The sequence below is a fragment of the Gymnogyps californianus genome, chromosome 2 (assembly GCF_018139145.2).
Source record: "Gymnogyps californianus isolate 813 chromosome 2, ASM1813914v2, whole genome shotgun sequence".
Classification (NCBI taxonomy): Eukaryota; Metazoa; Chordata; class Aves; order Accipitriformes; family Cathartidae; genus Gymnogyps; species Gymnogyps californianus.
Window position 1 is genome coordinate 113686828 of NC_059472.1, and position 17486 is coordinate 113704313.

The 17486-nt window shown below is 43.4% G+C and overlaps 2 protein-coding genes across 2 annotated transcripts in view; one reads left to right on the top strand and one right to left on the bottom strand.

The window, feature by feature from the left end:
• Positions 1-17486, bottom strand: part of LSM5 (LSM5 homolog, U6 small nuclear RNA and mRNA degradation associated) — a 756742-nt gene that overhangs the window by 502604 nt on the left and 236652 nt on the right. The window lies entirely within an intron of this gene.
• Positions 5018-17486, top strand: part of BMPER (BMP binding endothelial regulator) — a 150922-nt gene continuing 138453 nt past the window's right edge. The window contains exons 1-2 of the mRNA XM_050915812.1: positions 5018-5135; positions 6037-6122. Coding sequence (XP_050771769.1) covers positions 5018-5135; positions 6037-6122 — 204 coding nt within the window. The remainder of the gene's footprint in view (positions 5136-6036; positions 6123-17486) is intronic.

A 17486-nucleotide genomic window follows, 5' to 3' on the forward strand; every position in this document is an offset into this window, starting at 1 on the left:
CCAGGGGTTTATGGAAAACTGTCAAAATGATAAGTTGTTTGATAAAATTTATAAACACTTATTCAAGTAAGTCTCACTGTAACTTTTAGATACTTTCTTGTACTTTCCTTTTATTTAAGGACTTTGACCATATGCCATTTTTAATCCTGTTACAGTTTTAAAACCTCTTAGTGTGGTCTCCAGACCTCATTTACATCCATTTAGTTTAGTTTAGGGGAGCTTTGTCAGGAGCACCTCTTTGATATACTCAGGCCAATCTCGAGGTTTCTTAACATTATCTCCTGGAGGAAAAGAGTCCATGCGAGAAATACTGTTTGTTCACACTGGTGGATACTCTAAAACATGATTTGGCACAGAAATGAATGAACGTGCATAAGCATTTGAAAGGCTGCAGCCCAGCTCAGTACAACTGAGCTGTGAAGACCTGATCAGCCACCGAAAGATGAACAGTAGAGTAACTCCCGTCTGCTCTCCTGCATGAAAGTGCGATGTCTCCATCATGATCCTGTGAGTTACGACGGAGCTTCCCGATTGCTGTGTGCTGATGCACAATGATAATAAAATACTTTCCCAAATTACAGGTGTGTCTGCAAGAATTCGCAGGGTTGAAGCTTATCAGATCCACACCTTCAACTACAGCAGATATGTGTGACCTTCTTTTTGATTATCTAAGTTATTGGATCGAATTCTTTATCTTTAGTACAATGTTAATAACAATAGAAATGTGTAAGCTCAATCTGATATGCAAACCACCTTCAGTGCCTTGTGAATGCATAGTCATTTAGCAAAACAGAACTGGAAACAGTGTGTGGTGCCAATTTACATAGCCTTCAATACAGAGTCTATCAGAGACATTTTCTTCTTTGAGATGTCTCATAAATACAAAGAAACTGTGTTAAAATAATGCATAGCAACATAAAATTAATAAAAGCAGGGACACTCCCAGTGCCGACGTATACATGTTCCTATGTAGCATGTTTATTTCACACTTTCTTGTGTGGTAAGGGACCCTTAGGAAGGCCTATGCCCAAGACCTAGAAAAGTGAATTTCCTAAACAAAAGAAAATACATGTGAATTCTAGTGATCCAGTGCCTTCCTCTGCTTCTGGAAGAATTCTCTAGCCCATGAAGAATGGGTTTTCTAGCAATTTTGACTTGCCAGTAAAACAGATAATCATGAAGACAGATGTGAATGTGATCACTGCCATCATCTTCACTGTTGCTATTGTTAACCATAAAGCTTTTTTTTTCTTTTTAGGTGGGTGTTAAGTTGAACCTTTATTATGACCAGCTAATGGCTGACATTGTTTTATGGCTCACCACTGGGAAAGCATCACTGGAGAAGGAGCTGAATTACATACGAAGTGGTATTTGTGAGCAGCTACTGCTCTGTCAAGCTGGATGAGCCCAGGCTGACCAATAAACAGAACTAACAAAATGTATCCTTTCAATAACAACTGGTACCATGTAATGCTTATACAAAAGAGGTAAGGGCTTTGATGACATGACTTCTGTTTTAACTGCTGGCATATAACGAAGTCCCTGTGCATATCCGATAGCAGGACACAGTTTTCAGTGTGACCCTCTGATTTTGCTAAAATCACCACAGCTTTGAATGTTGCTTGGAAAAATAAGTACCTCTTCAAACAGGGATGCAAAAGGGAAAAAAAACCTTGAAACTGTACTTTATGCGGCATTACAACCAGAAAGGATGCTGACCTCTGATAAGGTAGACTCGGGAGACAGGGTAAGGGAGAGGTAAAAAGCTGAGACAAATACCATACCTGTAGCACTGAACAGGTGAAACTAAGGTGGGAGGATTAAGATGGCATATTTCCCTCCCAGGCTGGGTTTTACTTCGTGAGAGATTTAAATGAGAGAGTGACCTTCCTCCATAACATGTCACCATTATCAATATCAGGAGGAGACAGAGGTTGCTGCTAACAACGAGCATCTCCCTTCTTTCCCGATGAGAGGGGAGATAGGGAGCCAAGGCATCGGGAGACTCGGAGACAGCACCAGCCCTCAGCAGGCTCTTCTGCTGGGCAGCTAACAGTCTGTGAAGTGTGGTGTAGGCATGGTATGGGGAGGCTTAGAGTCCCATTTCAGCAGGTGTTTCAAGCAAGGAAGATGGGCAAATTCCTCACCCCAACACTGGTGATACCATGAAAGAGGCACGGACCCAATGAGCTCACCCCACGGACAATATTTTCATGCCACAGATGTTGTTTCAGAGGTAAGTTTAAGGCCTAATCAGTGTGTTGAAGGTGCTTTAGTGATGATGACACTTCTTTTTTTTTTTTTTTGCACGGGAAAAGTAAAACTGTGTAACAAATCTGTGCGTATTGCTCCGTAACTGCCTTGCTTTAGGTATGATTTCATTATGTATTCTTGTTAACTGAATGAGTTATGGCAGGGATTAAGTGTGAAGTTCACAAGTTGCTGCCACCTCTTGTCTTCATTTTACAAAGGAGACAAAACTTTTTGCATTTTCAGACTATTTTAGCAAGTTCCCTGCTATTATTTGGATGCCTGAATTGTTATTTGCTGCCCTTATTGTGATTTGTATGTTTCTCACACCGGGTGACGTTAATATTTAATGAATTTTAGACTATCATGAAGAGAAGATTCGATGCACACAATGATATAAGTACTCTCCTGTGGTAGTTGTCACTTGAGAAATTATTAGAGTAGATCTTTTTTTCCTACGGCTGTTGCTTTAGAAGGGCTGTGGCTGCACTGGAATTAGAAAAGGGAAATGCAGCCACTGATTACAGATAGAGAAGTAAGAAAAAGCCAGTTTGCCAAAGGATTCAGTACATCTTTCCAATGGAAGAAACATTTGGACATGTGAAAATCTCTTCTGGAGTAGTGTGTAATAATATGTACCTGTACAGGCTCATCTATGTTTAAAATGCAGGGAATCGTGAAGATGACATTTCCCAGAAAAAAATATATCCAGGTTACACACGTTATATTTATGTACTGAGTTTGTTATGTGTTCTACACAAAGCGGAGCAAATTTTGTATCCCACTTGTATTTTTAGGTAATATAAAACCCTTTTAGTGGCATCTAAACTATTGTATTTTCCTATGCAGCTTCAACCTGTACAGATTGAGGTTGGGAGATAACAAAAAAGTAGGCTTTCTTTTCTCATAGAGAGGGATTTTGCTAGTGATGTCTACAAGTTTACCAGTATCAGTTTTCCATAGTCCCTATCATAGGTGCAATTCTAGCTGTTTTAGGACTTTTGCTTCCTACCCTAAAGGTAGGTGACAAATTGCATTGGAAATGAGGTGTACATATCTTTCTTTTTAGAACAAAGACGCAGGCTTTCAGAGGTCTGGGCTTTGGGGTTTTATTCTTAAAATGAACATGCGAATCTAATTGTCCTGCATCTTACTGGGAATTGAAATGTATTTAAAGTAGTCCTGTATGTACCAGCCTGCCATGCACCTGATTTGCCACTACTGTAAGCTTTTTTTGAAATTGCAGCTCACATCCACCCCCCAAAGAAAGAAAACAAGGACGTGTATAAATCTGAAAACATTTTTCAGCTTGTTGTCAGACTAGTTTATTTCAGAGAGCATTCATTTCCCCAAATGAAACATCACAGTTTGAAGGAAAACGATTTGTAAAACAGGCTTGGGAAGATCCGTCACAGAAAAACCTCCTGCCACACACGACAAGTGGCACCCCATCCAGACCTTACGTGTATGCGTGTGCAAAAACTGGGTTTCGGTGATGCCTGTAGCTAATACTGCCTGTGTTTATACCTAGGAGAGCAAAGCGTGGACCTGCCAAGGGAAAGTGTTAAGGAGGAGCTGCAAAGGCTACAGCCCACCGGGGAGCGATGGACCGAGGGACCCGCACGGCAGGTCAGGCTCGGGGAGGGAGAGCGCGGCCCCGGTAGCTGTCACCCTGCGGCTCCCCCGGCCCCTCGGGCGGGGAGGCAGGGTGAGCCCAAACCCCGCCGAGCCCCGGGCTGCCCCGATGGGGAAGAGGCAGCCCCGGGGCTGGGCGGGGAGGGCCGAAGAAAGCCCCTTTGGGGGGCAGCGGCTCCGGGAAGCGGCCGGCTCCGGCTGCGGGAGTTTGTGCTGCGGCTGCCGTGAGAGAGGGGGCAGCACAGGGGACGGAGGGGAGGCGGGAGGGGATCTCGGCGGCCCCGGCCGGGCGGGCAGCCGGGGAGCGGAGCCCCGCCGCGGCGTTCCCGCGGGCAGCCTCTGTCCCCCCCGCCCCGCTCTTCCCTCCGTCCCTCTCCCGGCTCGGCGACGGCCGGTAAAACCTGCCCGCAAGCACAAATGGCACTGACACAAGCCGGGCTGCGGAGCCGGGGACGAGCCCGCCGGAGGCAGCCGGCGCCGCCGCTCTCTGCCCAGGTACCGGGGTTTGCGCCGCACCGGACCTGTCCGAGGATCCACGTTTCCTCCTCTCCTACTCCTCTTTTACCTTTTCCTCCTCTTCTTCTTTCCTCCTCTTCTCCTCGATCCTCTCCCCCTTTTCCCCCGCCCCACCCGCCGAGCGGCCGCGGGCGCAGCCCCCCGACGCCGCGGCCGGCCCGGGCGGTGCTCGGCGGGGCCGGGGGAGGGAGTGGCCGGGCATCTCCCGGCAGGGAAACGGGGTCTGGGGCTGGCAGCCTGTCTGTGCGTGTGTACGCCGGGGGGGAGGGAGGCATGGGGGCCGGGGGGTGCCGGAGGAGGGACTATGGGGAGAGGAAGGTATAAGAAGGGATGCGGGCAGGGGAGGGGGGTGATGGAAAGAGGGGGTGCGGGGCGGAGGGGCAGGCGCTGACAGCTGCTTTCCCCGCACCCACAGTCCCCTCCCCCGGTGCCGCCGTGGGGTGGGACTCCCCGGCGGGCCACCGTCTCCCGTCCTGCTCCCCACCCCCCCCCCGCTGCTGCCCGGCGCCGGGGGTCGGTGCTGGGGCGGGCGTGCCGGGGGCGGTCGGGCTCCGCCACCCGACGGCGCGTCCCGGACGCTGCCCCGCAGCCGGCGGGCAGCGGCACCCCCGGGACGATGCCCCGGCTCGGCGGGGGCTGGCCGGCGGTGCCGCGCCTCGTCCCGGCCGCCGCCGCCGCCGTCCTCCTGGGCGCCCTCTGCCTCCCCGGGGCGCTGGCCTCCTCCCTGCTCACAGGTAAGGGGGCGCGGGGGGGGGGTGTGTGTGGAGGGGGGCGCGGAGGGTCCGCGGGCGCGCAGGCTGCGCGGTGCCCACCGGCCGCCGGGACCCGCCGTCGGGCGCGGGGGCTGCCCGGCATTTCGCGGAAGCGCGGGAAGGGCGGACAGCTGGAGGTGTCACCGCGTGATTTGGGCAGGTGAACACAGGAACCATGCCCCCCCCCCCTTTTTTTTTTTATTTTCCTTTTTCCCTCCCTTTTTTCCTGCTTCCCCTCGAGACTTATATTTTCCTGATATCTGGGGCATGGAGGGAAACGCTGAATCAATTTCTAGTGCAAGCGAGGAGCCATTAGATTTCGAGAAGTGATTCCAACATGACACAATACCGGCTAATCAGCGCGAGGGCCATAAAGGGATTTCTAATGCGATTCCGTTTGACAGTCAGCCTGCTAATTTTGACTCATTCGCCAATTGGCTGTCATGCATTAAAAGGATGCTTGGTTTAGGGCTCGTGCTGTACTCCTGGTCCAAGTCCTCGGAGTGTAATGGACAGCTTTCTGCTGATTTCAGTGAGCTCTGGATCTATCGTTATAGAAGTATCCTGCTTTGCATGGAGTACTCGTTATTCTCCACACGTCATCAGAGAAGAGAAAAAGCGTCCTTCTTTGCTATAACTGGGGCACAAAGAAAGTCTAGGTTTGTGCAGCCATAAAAGGCCAGTCATTTCCCAGTTCTCTTTGGAATCTTATAGAAACGCTAAACGTCCTTGCTTGTTTAAAACAGGCAAATTAAGGCAAGATTTAAAATCGAAGGCTAGGAATGGAGCAGGGGTTAAACATGAGTGTGACGAGGACAGTTTCCAAAACCAGCTGGGGGAATTGAAATATGTCAGTATTTTAAAATTTTTATTTCTATTTCAGGATCCATTGCAAAATGTGAAAATGAAGGGGAAATTCTGCAGATACCATTTATCACAGACAACCCTTGTATAATGTGTGTTTGCCTGGTAAGTTTGGATTTCAGATAGTAAGAACATTCAGGCCTGTGCTAAAAGTAACTGCACAGAGAGGGGAATATTTCACATTATCAAACCTTGGGTGCCTCTGTTGCCTTTGTGTAACACAAGGTTATCTCAGAGCTGAGCTAATGGAAAGTAATCCAATCCATGATCTGGCAATCATTTCTTTGACTTTAAAACTCTCGGGCACAAAGTTGTACGTGACTTTAATATGACATTGTGAAACCGCATTTACCAGGTGAATTTGGAGGGAGAACTGCTTTCACAAAGTCAGGGGTGCACACAAAAGTCTTTGCGTGTAGCTCAGCAAAGAGAGTGAAAGGTAAGGTTTGGAAATGCTGCTGCTGCTTCGAGCTCCCACGTGCTTAGTTTCACACGCCAGTGGCTGAGGAGCTGCACAGGGGTGCAAGGTGAAGGCTGCAACGTCACTACACACACTGTAATAAGATGACACACTGTAATAAGATGACAGTGAAAGCACAAGTGATGCTTTCATCAGAGCGCTTTGTTCCAAGGATGACGCTGCCTGCTGTGCAGGGAATTCAGTGGTTAATAATGGCGCTAGCTGATACACATTTTGGGGAGAAACATTCCCTTTCCTTGTAACTCTGCTTTGGAGTTAAGCATTTTTGGGAGCAATTCAGCTGGACAAGCCAAGGCTTAGGAGATCTTGAAAAACAGTTGTTCTAAATAAAACTTCCTACAATGTATTTAAAAGAAAGCCATAAACCTTAATTTGCTGTTGAATGCAAAGAAAAGTATAGACCAGAAAGCACTACGTTTTACATTTTGGAAGTTAACAGAGTAGCTGAATGTACAGAGTGTGTTCTACTTTAGGACTGAACTATCAGGACACCCTCTCCCCCTTCTATTATTGCTCTTAATATTATTAGCATTAGCCAGCATTATTATAAGTCTGTAAAAGACTTAAAGAATTGTTTCAGGCTGCCTTTTAGAAGGCAATTTTGCTAACTGTAGGACCCTGATCTTGAGCCCCTGAGGTTGATGTACATCGCTGCACTGAGTTCAATAGATTTTAAGTGAGGCTCAGTGATAACTTTTTAGCCAGTAGTGATAAAGAATAAGTTATTGATTCTTTTGAGTAGAGGGGGATGGGGAAAGGAGGAGCACGGGATGTGGTGAGTAAAGAAATCAAAAGGAAAACAAAAAAAGAGACAAAGCTGTGTTTTATCATGGATCACCTTCCCAAATATGTCTGCCACCACTCTTGCTAATGGAAGCTGGTGTTAACCAGCGAGGAAGCAATTTATCTGTGAAGGAGCAGAAGTTCAGTCTTGGGCATCAGGGCAATAATGCATCAGGGTAAAATACTTGTATTTATAGATGTCTCTAGACCTTGGCTTTATTAAATCAATGAGCACCCTTTTAGTGCATGAACATGAAGAACTGCAAAAAACATTGGAGGTAAGAACTCTAAATCTCTGCGGTTTGTAGGGCTTACTTTAGTGAAATGGCAACTGAGGGCACTTGGCTCCCTTCTATGCAAGGAGGACACTACATTTTATTAAGAGTACAGATGCCTAGCGAGTTACTGCAGTTACCTGCACGGGATACGCTCTGTTTTGTTTCTGCCAAAGGACAAATGTGATCTCTCTTTCTTGAGTTGGAAGCTGGGAGACCTGGTAAAGGAGAAGGAAACCAGTCTGGAGATACTGACTTTTAACGCTGTGCAGCATCCAAAGCAATGACTTATTGGACAGCCCGTTGCTGAAATCTTTGTTCAGGCCTGCCACAAGGGAAAAGATCAATTTTAAGAGGTCTGGGGAGAGCAGAAACAAAAGAAATGATGTGGTGATTTGTGACCGGGAGGGAAGAGAGAACCAGGTTTCCTTACATCCAACTAGAAATATTGATTGTTTAATAGCAATTCAGTGAGGAACTTTCTCTGGAAGACTGATCATACTCTTCAAGGGCAAACCTGATGGATGTTCATATCGTAAGAAGTGAGCAACTAAAAAGAGAGCTTAATCAGCTGTTCCAGGAAGGAAGCAATTGCTGTCCAGGAGAGGACAGAAAATTCAACAGAGGGCACTTGTGTTAAAAAACACCAGTAAAGCGAGTAACTGAAATGTTGGATTGGATTATGGCAGGTCTCCCCTAGCAGTGATACATTTCCATGACTGCAAGCTGCTATAAATAACTGCACAAGTTACGGAAATCTGAATGGCTCTGGGAAGAAGAGGAATATCTAAATAACTCCCTTCCAGGACTTTCCCCATCTCACAAATGAGAGGAGACAGAACTGAAATGCGGGAACCGAATCATCAAGTGTTTGACAGAACTGACTCTGCAGGTCGTGTCCTGTGGAGCATGAGGATGCATCCTAGCAAGGGGAAAAGAGGGAGGCAGCATAAGCAAAGCAATCTCCAGCTTTCTCTTAACAGGCTAAAACAGTTGGGAGGGCAAAGCAACAGGTAGTACTCTAAGAGCAAATATGGTAAAAACTGGAAACTCATCGGTTATGAGTAAGTTGCAATAATGCAACAAAGACTGCAAAGAGCAACTACAAATGCAATTCCTTATACACCACTGAGAAGTCTTGGTAGGAAGACCAAAACCAAAAGTTGTCTTGTCTCATCGATTAGCGGAGACAGGGTGGACTGATTTTCATGATAGGAACATGAACAGAAACAAGGCAGACAGAGCAGAGACTGGCTTCTGGGGGCGCTGCTTTAATAAAGCTTCTAGCTCTTGTTTTAGAGTTATTGGTAACACAAACCCCTGAATCTTGAATACAAAAGGGACACTGGTGCGGATCTCCTAGAGACAGCCAAGTCTAGCTACCAAACAAGATGAGTTCATTCCTGAGCATCTGCTGTAACATGTGGAAAGAGAAGTTGTGGTGATATGGGAATTCAGACTGGGGGACACGTGCTGGAGATTTCGTATATAGTACATAGTAAGTCATTCACTTCTAAAGTATAGGTAATGCTTTTCTAATAAAAAGGCACTGCACCCACCGTGAGATAACTCTGTTCTGGACTTTCCTACTTGTCAAAATGAAATGTGGTGGAGTGCATGGAACAGCACTGATGCTTGCCCGTAATATAAGGGAACAGGTAAGACTAAGAGTGTGTATGTAAATGTACACTGTAGCTCTGTATGCAAGAACTACCAGTTGAACAAGCCACTATGGCTAAAATCTAGAGTTCCCTAATTTGTAATTTATACATCTCTACTTTATGGTCTTAATAATGCCCATAAAAATGGTCATTTTTAACATCTGGAAGACAATAGTTTTAATGTGAGCTTTTACAATTACAACACTTTAGCAATGGTATATTGCTGTCCAACTAATCATCTCTAAGCACTTAATAAACATGGGTGAATTTGATCTCCAAAGAACTGATCATTAATTACAGCTGACTGCAAGAAGTGACCATTTTTATTATTTTTTAGAGAAAAACATCAAAGTAAAAGAAAGATTGTGGTTTATCCACAAGGAATTTCTTGTAGGACTGTGGTGAAAGTTCAGGTCTTCTAACTGCTGGTCTAATGGTTTGACTACAAAGCCATCCCTTCTCACTTCATGCGCTTTCACTTTACAAGTGGATGTGGGTGGTATAGTCACAGTATGAACACGCTCATTTTCTTTTTTGTCTCTCTGACAACGGGCAGGCTGCACAGATGCCAGGTTTTTGGTGTGTCTGCTCTCCTGAGCTTGTTCTGAGGCATGGACAGGCAAAGGCAAATTAAAGCTGACTTCATGATCCAGAGGTTTTGAGAACTATGATTTATGACTTGCTGTTGCTATCTGCGAAATGCTGTTAGAGCTAGTGTGCTTTGGTCTTCTGCCCACTTCCACTTCGAATGTCTGTGGTTCCGCATCTCCGAGGAGATACGCTATCTCCGGAAAGCTACCACGGCACCTGGCTTTCCATAGGGTTTGAGATACTGGAATTGCACAAAGCAGGCTGAAGGCAACTGACAGTACCTGCTTTCTCGTGCATTCGCCTTAGATGCTGTTAAACACAGAAACTGGAGAAAGCACTGGCATCCTTAGTACTTAGAGCTAATGGGTAAAACAGATAGACAGAAGTTGCACTGGAAAATTGTTTTTCTTGAAGCTAGGTCACGTAAAAAGTGCAGGACCGGCCTACTTGTGAAGTGCCATGGCTGAGCGTCCCACTGCAACCATGTTTATAGGTAAAGAATTTCTGATGAAAGGATGGAAGATGCTCTAAGCTGCAGCAAGCTCTGTATCAGAGGAAGGTGAACAACTGAAAGGAAATGCTGGATGTGACGGGCAGTAACAGGGACTAAGTCAACTATGTGAAGAAAAAATATTGCTGTCAAAAAAAGGGAAACTATTATTTCAGATAATGATGTGGCCCTTGACAGTACAAAAAAAATGTTAGAGAACATATGATTGTGAAATTATTTTATGCTTAGTGGTCAATAGTAAGAAAATCTCATGTCCTGCTGGCTTCTGAAAATCAAAGTTGTGAAACTCTGGGTTATGAAGTTGACTGAAAAAAGTTTGGGTTTTAAAGAACTTGTCTGAATTGGCAATGATGATTATAGGTGAAAATATATAATCTTGATGGTATTCATAATGGAATTACATTGATTCAGTTTGAGAAATTGATTATTTTATTCCAGTTATTAAATGCTTTAAGACCGCAAGTGATTATAACTACACTTCCTAAAGCAAAAATTCTCTTCTAAAAATATTCTCCCATATCTGTGGAAAAATGAGTTTATTTCAATCCATAGGAGCATTTCACGCACATGTCATGTATGACAGATTCAGATCTTTATATTTCAGATGCGAAAGTTTTGGGCTGAGGGTAGTGGAGGCATGAGTAAATTTCTGTTAGCAGAAGCAAAACTTCTTAAATGTGAAAACTTACCACATTTTGGTAAGTTTTGGACTTTTTGTATATTGAGGATTTTGAAATGTTAGGGGGAAAATGCTATTAACAGAATATTGGGGGAACTTTTGATTAGATTTCTTTTATATGGGTGTAAGCATATAAAATAGGCATGGAATATTTAAGTTCAACTCTGGTACAAGTACAGTAAATGATCAAGTGCAGCAGAGTTTTTGTTGGTACAGCTTTTTGGCTGGAAGGTATCTAAAACTCAAAATAGAAGTAGGCTCACACCTGATATTATGGCATTTGCTTTCAAGAAATATATACTTCAACATACGCGTGGAAAAGACATAAAAATGCTACAGTCTGTCAGAAATAGGTGAAATGAGAACCTGTGCATAATTACAGGACAAGAATGTAAAAACACCACAGAATTAACTTAGCCTGAATTAAACTTCTGAGTGCTGAGTTTTTTGAAGGTGAGATGAGCTCAGCAGTGACAACGATGACAGGTGGTGGTGCCAGTGGTGGTGAGAAGAGCCATGTCATTTCATGCTCATTTGTCATCATCCGCATGGATCCTGAACACCTTGCCAGAAGCAAGCAGAGATCCAAGAATAACCTATCCATTGGCCAGTGGTGTATGTAGTTTTAGAATGAACGTACCAAAAATGCCAGCTGGAAGGGACAGGTGAGAAGCCAGGAACTGCAAGGAAATAGATAAGTATACCTCAGGTAACAGTGGCCTTCCATTGCAAGAGCTTTTTTTGTTTTTTCAAGAGAATGAAGGGTTTTATTTTCAGTGTGTTCTTCGTGGGGAGAAAAGGTCTTTTATTATTTTTTTATTTTTCCAAAATACTTCAGAACAAAGTGAGTTGTGTCAAGAAACAGCTGATAAAAGCCAGTAGTGATCTTGACTAACCACATCTAAACCAGTGGCATTTCCCCCACCTTTTTTCTTCCTCCCTTCCCTCATGCCTGTGCCTCAAACTTGCCGGCTGCACCTGAGGAGTGGTAATCATATGTCTCAACCTTTTATCACCTAAATCCAGAACAGAAGGAAGTAAATCTGAGCCAGAAAGTGTAACCAAGTGTTGGAAACCTGAGAAAAGTTTGGAGACAGGAGCTCAGGAAACTAGAAATCAGAGCTTTGCTTGGCGTAAGTTTTATTCAGCATGAAACATCATTCTGTAGTTTAAATTTCCGCTTTTAAATCCAAATATGCAATGTAGAATTTGACCTTTGCTCATAAAAAATTGTTAAACTCGTCGTTATAAGACCTAGTGTTCTACTTAGCTTGACCCCACGGAGTAGTGAAACCAAGTGCAAGCAAACCAAAAAATGGAAGAAATAACCTCAACCCTTGGTCCTCCCTGCACCCCCCCAAAAAAATCCATCTCCTCATTGCAGACTAAAGCAAGAAAGCTACTAGATTTTCTGGGGTTCTTTACCTATAGCATAGTTGATTTCCGTGGCACAATACAGAAGTTGAAAGTGCATAGCTAGCCTGAAAGCAAGTGTTTGACACATGTTCAGTGAAGATGGCAGTGTTTTAGTACATCAGGATTCAATTGTTGTTGCGTCAAGGTATAATGCAGCCCAGATGACTTTTAGTGGAGTAGTGCATATTAAAAAAAAAAAAAAAAATCATCAAACAATTCTTTCATACCTATTTTATTTAATTTAATTTCAATAGTTTACATACATCAACTACAGAATCTACCAAGACTTCATCTTCTTTCAATTTAAATATTCTTGGTCTTTATTACTGTATAATATATTCAGCTTTCTCTTCACCCACAAAAATAACAAACAAAGAGACAAAAAAGCCTATGATACAGTAGTGTACCAGTAGTTTACACCCCCATATTACTGCAACAGAGAATGTTGTTTTGATCGGTGTACGAAGGGTTCCTGGAACACAAACATGCTCCAACATGATGAAAGCTTTATTAGTTTTCATTGAATTTAAAAAAGATACAGATGTATATGCCATCTCTTAAACGTGAAAAAACAACACCCCACACCCCAAAAACAAACCCCGAAAACAAAAAACAGTCGTAACTCCATGTCTGGTGCAGCTGGGTGTCCCATATGTGCTTGGTCGTGGAGACAAAAGAACAATCTGTGTGTGTATGTGTACATATATATATATACATATATATATATGAAGATGGTTTTGCAAGTAAGAAGTGAAGTGAATCAAGAGCCCAGAGCTGGTTCATTACCTGTTGTGGAGGTGATTGCTTAGGTAGGCTCTCCTGAAGGATGATTCAGGTAGGTTCAGTTGCACTTGTTCTTAATTCATGCAACACCTGTAAGACAAGACTTTGGCCTGTCTGAGAATGAAACACAAACTATCTATGGTAGAAGATGGTTACTCTAGCTTGATCCTCTAAGTTTCCAACAGCAGTGTTGAGGCAATGTTCAAGTCAGTTTAGTCCCATATACAGATATGGCCACCCTGGCCAAGTAGTACCACGCGCAACATCTCATCTAATTTTCTCCTCTGAGGATCGAGTACGGATTGTATAGCTGGGTGTTGTGTCTGTGCCACTTTTGGACCTTTTGAAGTCCACTTTCTGCACTTTGCTTCACATTCCAGAGCTGCCTCAGAGTCTGGCACATCCCTATGCAGGTATGTTTGCCCTCAGTTTGCTGTGCTTTATCGTGACATTTAGTTTGGAGACGTGGTGCACAGTCATATGTGAGAGCTTACGATGATGCCTTTCTGGCAATCTGCAGGCTTGAAGAAGCTATTTCATGTTGTTCTCAGATCACATGGGATAGTGAAGAGTTCACTACTTGCACATTTCTAATGTAGAGTCAGCTGCATTGAGCAAACATACATATGCACACAGTGCTGAACTGATTATAGGTCTTGGCAAAACCCTCCTGGAAGAGAGCTGGTGATATGTCACTGTAACGATGATGAAGATCCAATCCATCAAGTATGGAAATGAGATTCTCTTTGGCATAATTAAAGGATCAGAGAACTCAAATACAAAAGAACATATTTAAAAGGTATAAATAATATGTGGAAAAAAATGAAGGGCACAAAAATGCCATAAACTAAATGGAAAAATGTAATATAAGTTGCAAATGTCTTTGGAATGTGTCTACAATAAGTGCAAAATGGATCAGTCTAAGTTAAGGCACTTTTTATTGCCAATAAGAAAAACATTATTAAAGAGCTGGTCCAATATCAAAATGGCATTTTAAAAGCATACGGTTACCTGTACATAGTTTTTATTAGCTTTCAAGTTTCTTCCATTGAGTTGTTAACAGTCTTTTTAAGAATTATGGTCCTGTAAGTGAATGGCTCACAGTGTCAGTACTTCTGCTGTTCTGCTTTGTGCTGCTATATAAAAATAGATATTTTTTCCCCACCAAATATCTGGTTTTATTTCCCCATCATGTTTTAATAGAAATTTTTGAGGGAGGAAAGATATTAAGCAACAACCAAAAAATCAAATGAAAATGCAACCTTTTTATATTGAGCTTATGGTCAAATAAAAGGCCATTGTGAAGAAAAAACAATATTGTAGAAAAGCTTTTACCTGTAATACTACTATTAAAATGACTATCATACTGGTACTTGCTCATATTGTACCTAAGAACTGCTGTAATTATTTCCTCTGAGGCCTCTTGGCCTCTTCATCTTATGCGTTAAGCTGCAGCTAAAAAATTCCTAGTCTGACCGTTTGTCCAATTGAGCTCTGTGCAACGTTTTGCATCCAACTGAATCAAGTGTTGAGCTCTGGGTCCAAGTACAGTGTGGATCCCATCCCCAGGAGCTGACCTTGTGTGCTGAGACCTGGACTTCATATACTTTTTGTCTGTCTCTCCCATTTATTTATTAGACTTTTTTCCTGCCTTTTTTTCCCATTTTCCCCCTGTGTCTGGAATCCACTTGCTCTAGATAGTGGTCCAAAATGAGCTGTTAAACTAGGACTGTGTACCACCACTTCACTGAAAAAATAACATGTCTTCATACATCGTCTATGATTTGCATCCTCTTTACTTGTTTCCTCATCCGTTCTACACATCAACCTCCTGGCTGTAGTTTTCATTTTCTGTATTGTATCTTAGACTTTTCAGAGAGGGAAGCATTGTATGTTTGTGCCGTAAAGTGCTATGGCAAAAGGCAGTACTATGAAATAGCATTAGAGTTGGAGATGTATTTGTTCATGTGAGCACAAAGGATGGAAATGTGATAAAATGCCATTTAGAAAAATGATGCAAAAGGTCTGACAAATTGAGCTTCCAGTTTTTCTGAGTCCCTGTTTTAAGCAAACCTTTTCACAAAGCTTCAATGTTAAAGATTGAATCAGGTTGTCTTTAACTCTACCTTAGAGCTATGCTTACATGGTTATACTGCATTTGCTCCGGAGCAGGTCTAGTTCACGTAGGGCATCTGCAGTCAGTCGCATGGTAGCGATGCTGCCTTATGTATGCGTAAACCCTAACCTGTAGTGTTGAAACTTCCTGTAAATTGGATATTTAGTGCAAATTCCTCAATCACGTAGACACTTCCATTTCAGTTTTAAATTTCTCTGTGCCGAGCACTGCGCTGGCTTCAACGTCCAGAGCTGTGCCAGACTTGAGAAGTTGAAGACTGCCATTTCTACTTCACACCAAAAACCAGGTGTTGCTCAGCCCTGGGCTGCTAAGGTGCTCTGCGTAACCCCAGGCTCCCCTGTTGGCTGCAGGGCCAGCTGCCCCTTTCTCCAGATGGCCATGGTATGGCTCACCTCCTCTTTCGTAGCTAAAGATCTCGCTTGAGGCATGGAAGCAGCAGCTCCTTACCCCGGGGGATGCAAGCCAATGTGTCGTAGAGCCCTGGCCAGGAAAATCAGAGTTCTGACAGCTCATAGGCTAAAAGTTGTGTGTTTTGGGTTTTGTTTTCTTGTTTTGTTTTTTTAGCTGTTCCTGACATCTTTATATTCAATTATATTAAGTGGCTTCAATGGGAATTGGATCTTCCCCAAGCTTTGGAACCATCAAAATGTATTCTGATGGCCAGCTGAGTCATACATTTGCATCTGTTTTTCTGGTTTGTCTTATGATTTATTAGTAGCTGAGAATAACAGACCTTGATTGTCCTGAGGTTGTCTCCTCCTCCTTTTTTCTGTCTGGGTGGTGATGTGCAGTTGAGGCATGGTTTGGGAGAGATGGGGAAGAGCTGATAAACGACTGCTCTAAGGCTACGTAGTGGTTATGATCTGATTGTGCCAGTTAGTGAAACACCTCCAGGTTGTGCTGCTTGGAAATCATTGGGGCAGGAAGGAGCCAGGCAGGGTGGCTGGGCTTGAGATAAGGCTATTAGCTGAAGGATTGCCTGTGGGACCTAAAATACTGATAAGAGCAGCAGGCTCTCCTACGACAGGGAGACCGTTGATCATTTGCTTGTGACAGAGAATATTTTTTTTTCTGTATATGGCAGTGCACAGCTGATCATTTTCATATTTAGCACTTTACCCCACCCCCAAATACTCAGTTCTGGGGAGAGCTGGCGCAGTTAACTGGGTTAGGTGGATTGGTGATTCAATCTGGCAAATGCTTTTGATTAAAATAAATGAATAAAATTATGTTGGCAGGCAGAATGCAAAGCATGCAAGCTTTTCAGCCTGTAAACCAAGGGTTGGTGGATGGGTTGTTTGTAAAAGCAGTAGATAAAAAGTGCTGGACAATTAAAATCATTATACGTTAAAATGTTGACGGTGCGGTAGTGTAAGAAACGTTTTTAACAGATGCATGCTTGAGGCATACTTTGTCTGCGATCTAAACGCATTAAGCATTTCGGGAGAAACTTGCTGATGTGGACATTTGAGATGCAGCATAGTGCACTGATACTGAACGAGAGCTTGTTTAACATGAAAACATGGAGGAAACAGAAGCAGCGTGCAATTTGTATAGCTTCTGAAAAAAATGTCTCTATATGTCCAATTTAACTTGGCAAGGTTTCCAATCCTCATGCAAAAACTATTTGAGCCCAAAATCAATCTGAAGTGGAAATTTAAAAAATATCTAGAACTCTAGGCCATGATAGTAAGAAATCCGAGTGGCTTTATGTACTTGTTGTTACACGAAGGGTACATATTCGGAGCCTAAAACTGTATACAATCATTTTAGTATAAAATTAATATCTTCGATGTCATCAGGTTTCTGGGCATAATTAAACCAGTCCACATATGGAAACATACAAAAGTGGGAGCCAAAAAAGGGAAAAAGAAAGCAAATCACCTACAACAAAAGGGAGGTTCTCTGGAAGGCAGCCGTCCTGAGAGATGAGTAGGCAGCTCCAGCCTGTTCACTGGGCACTACCTCTTACATACAAGATAGCACAAAAACTACTGGTGAGACAGAGCTTTAGTTGAGAGGATGTGGATGTGATGTGACTCCAGGAAAGCTATGTATGACTCTGGAACCAGAGGTCTAAAAGGATTTTAAGCATCTTCTGGAGACTTAATATTACTACTGTGTCTTTGTGGACTCCTTGTGACTGTGGCCA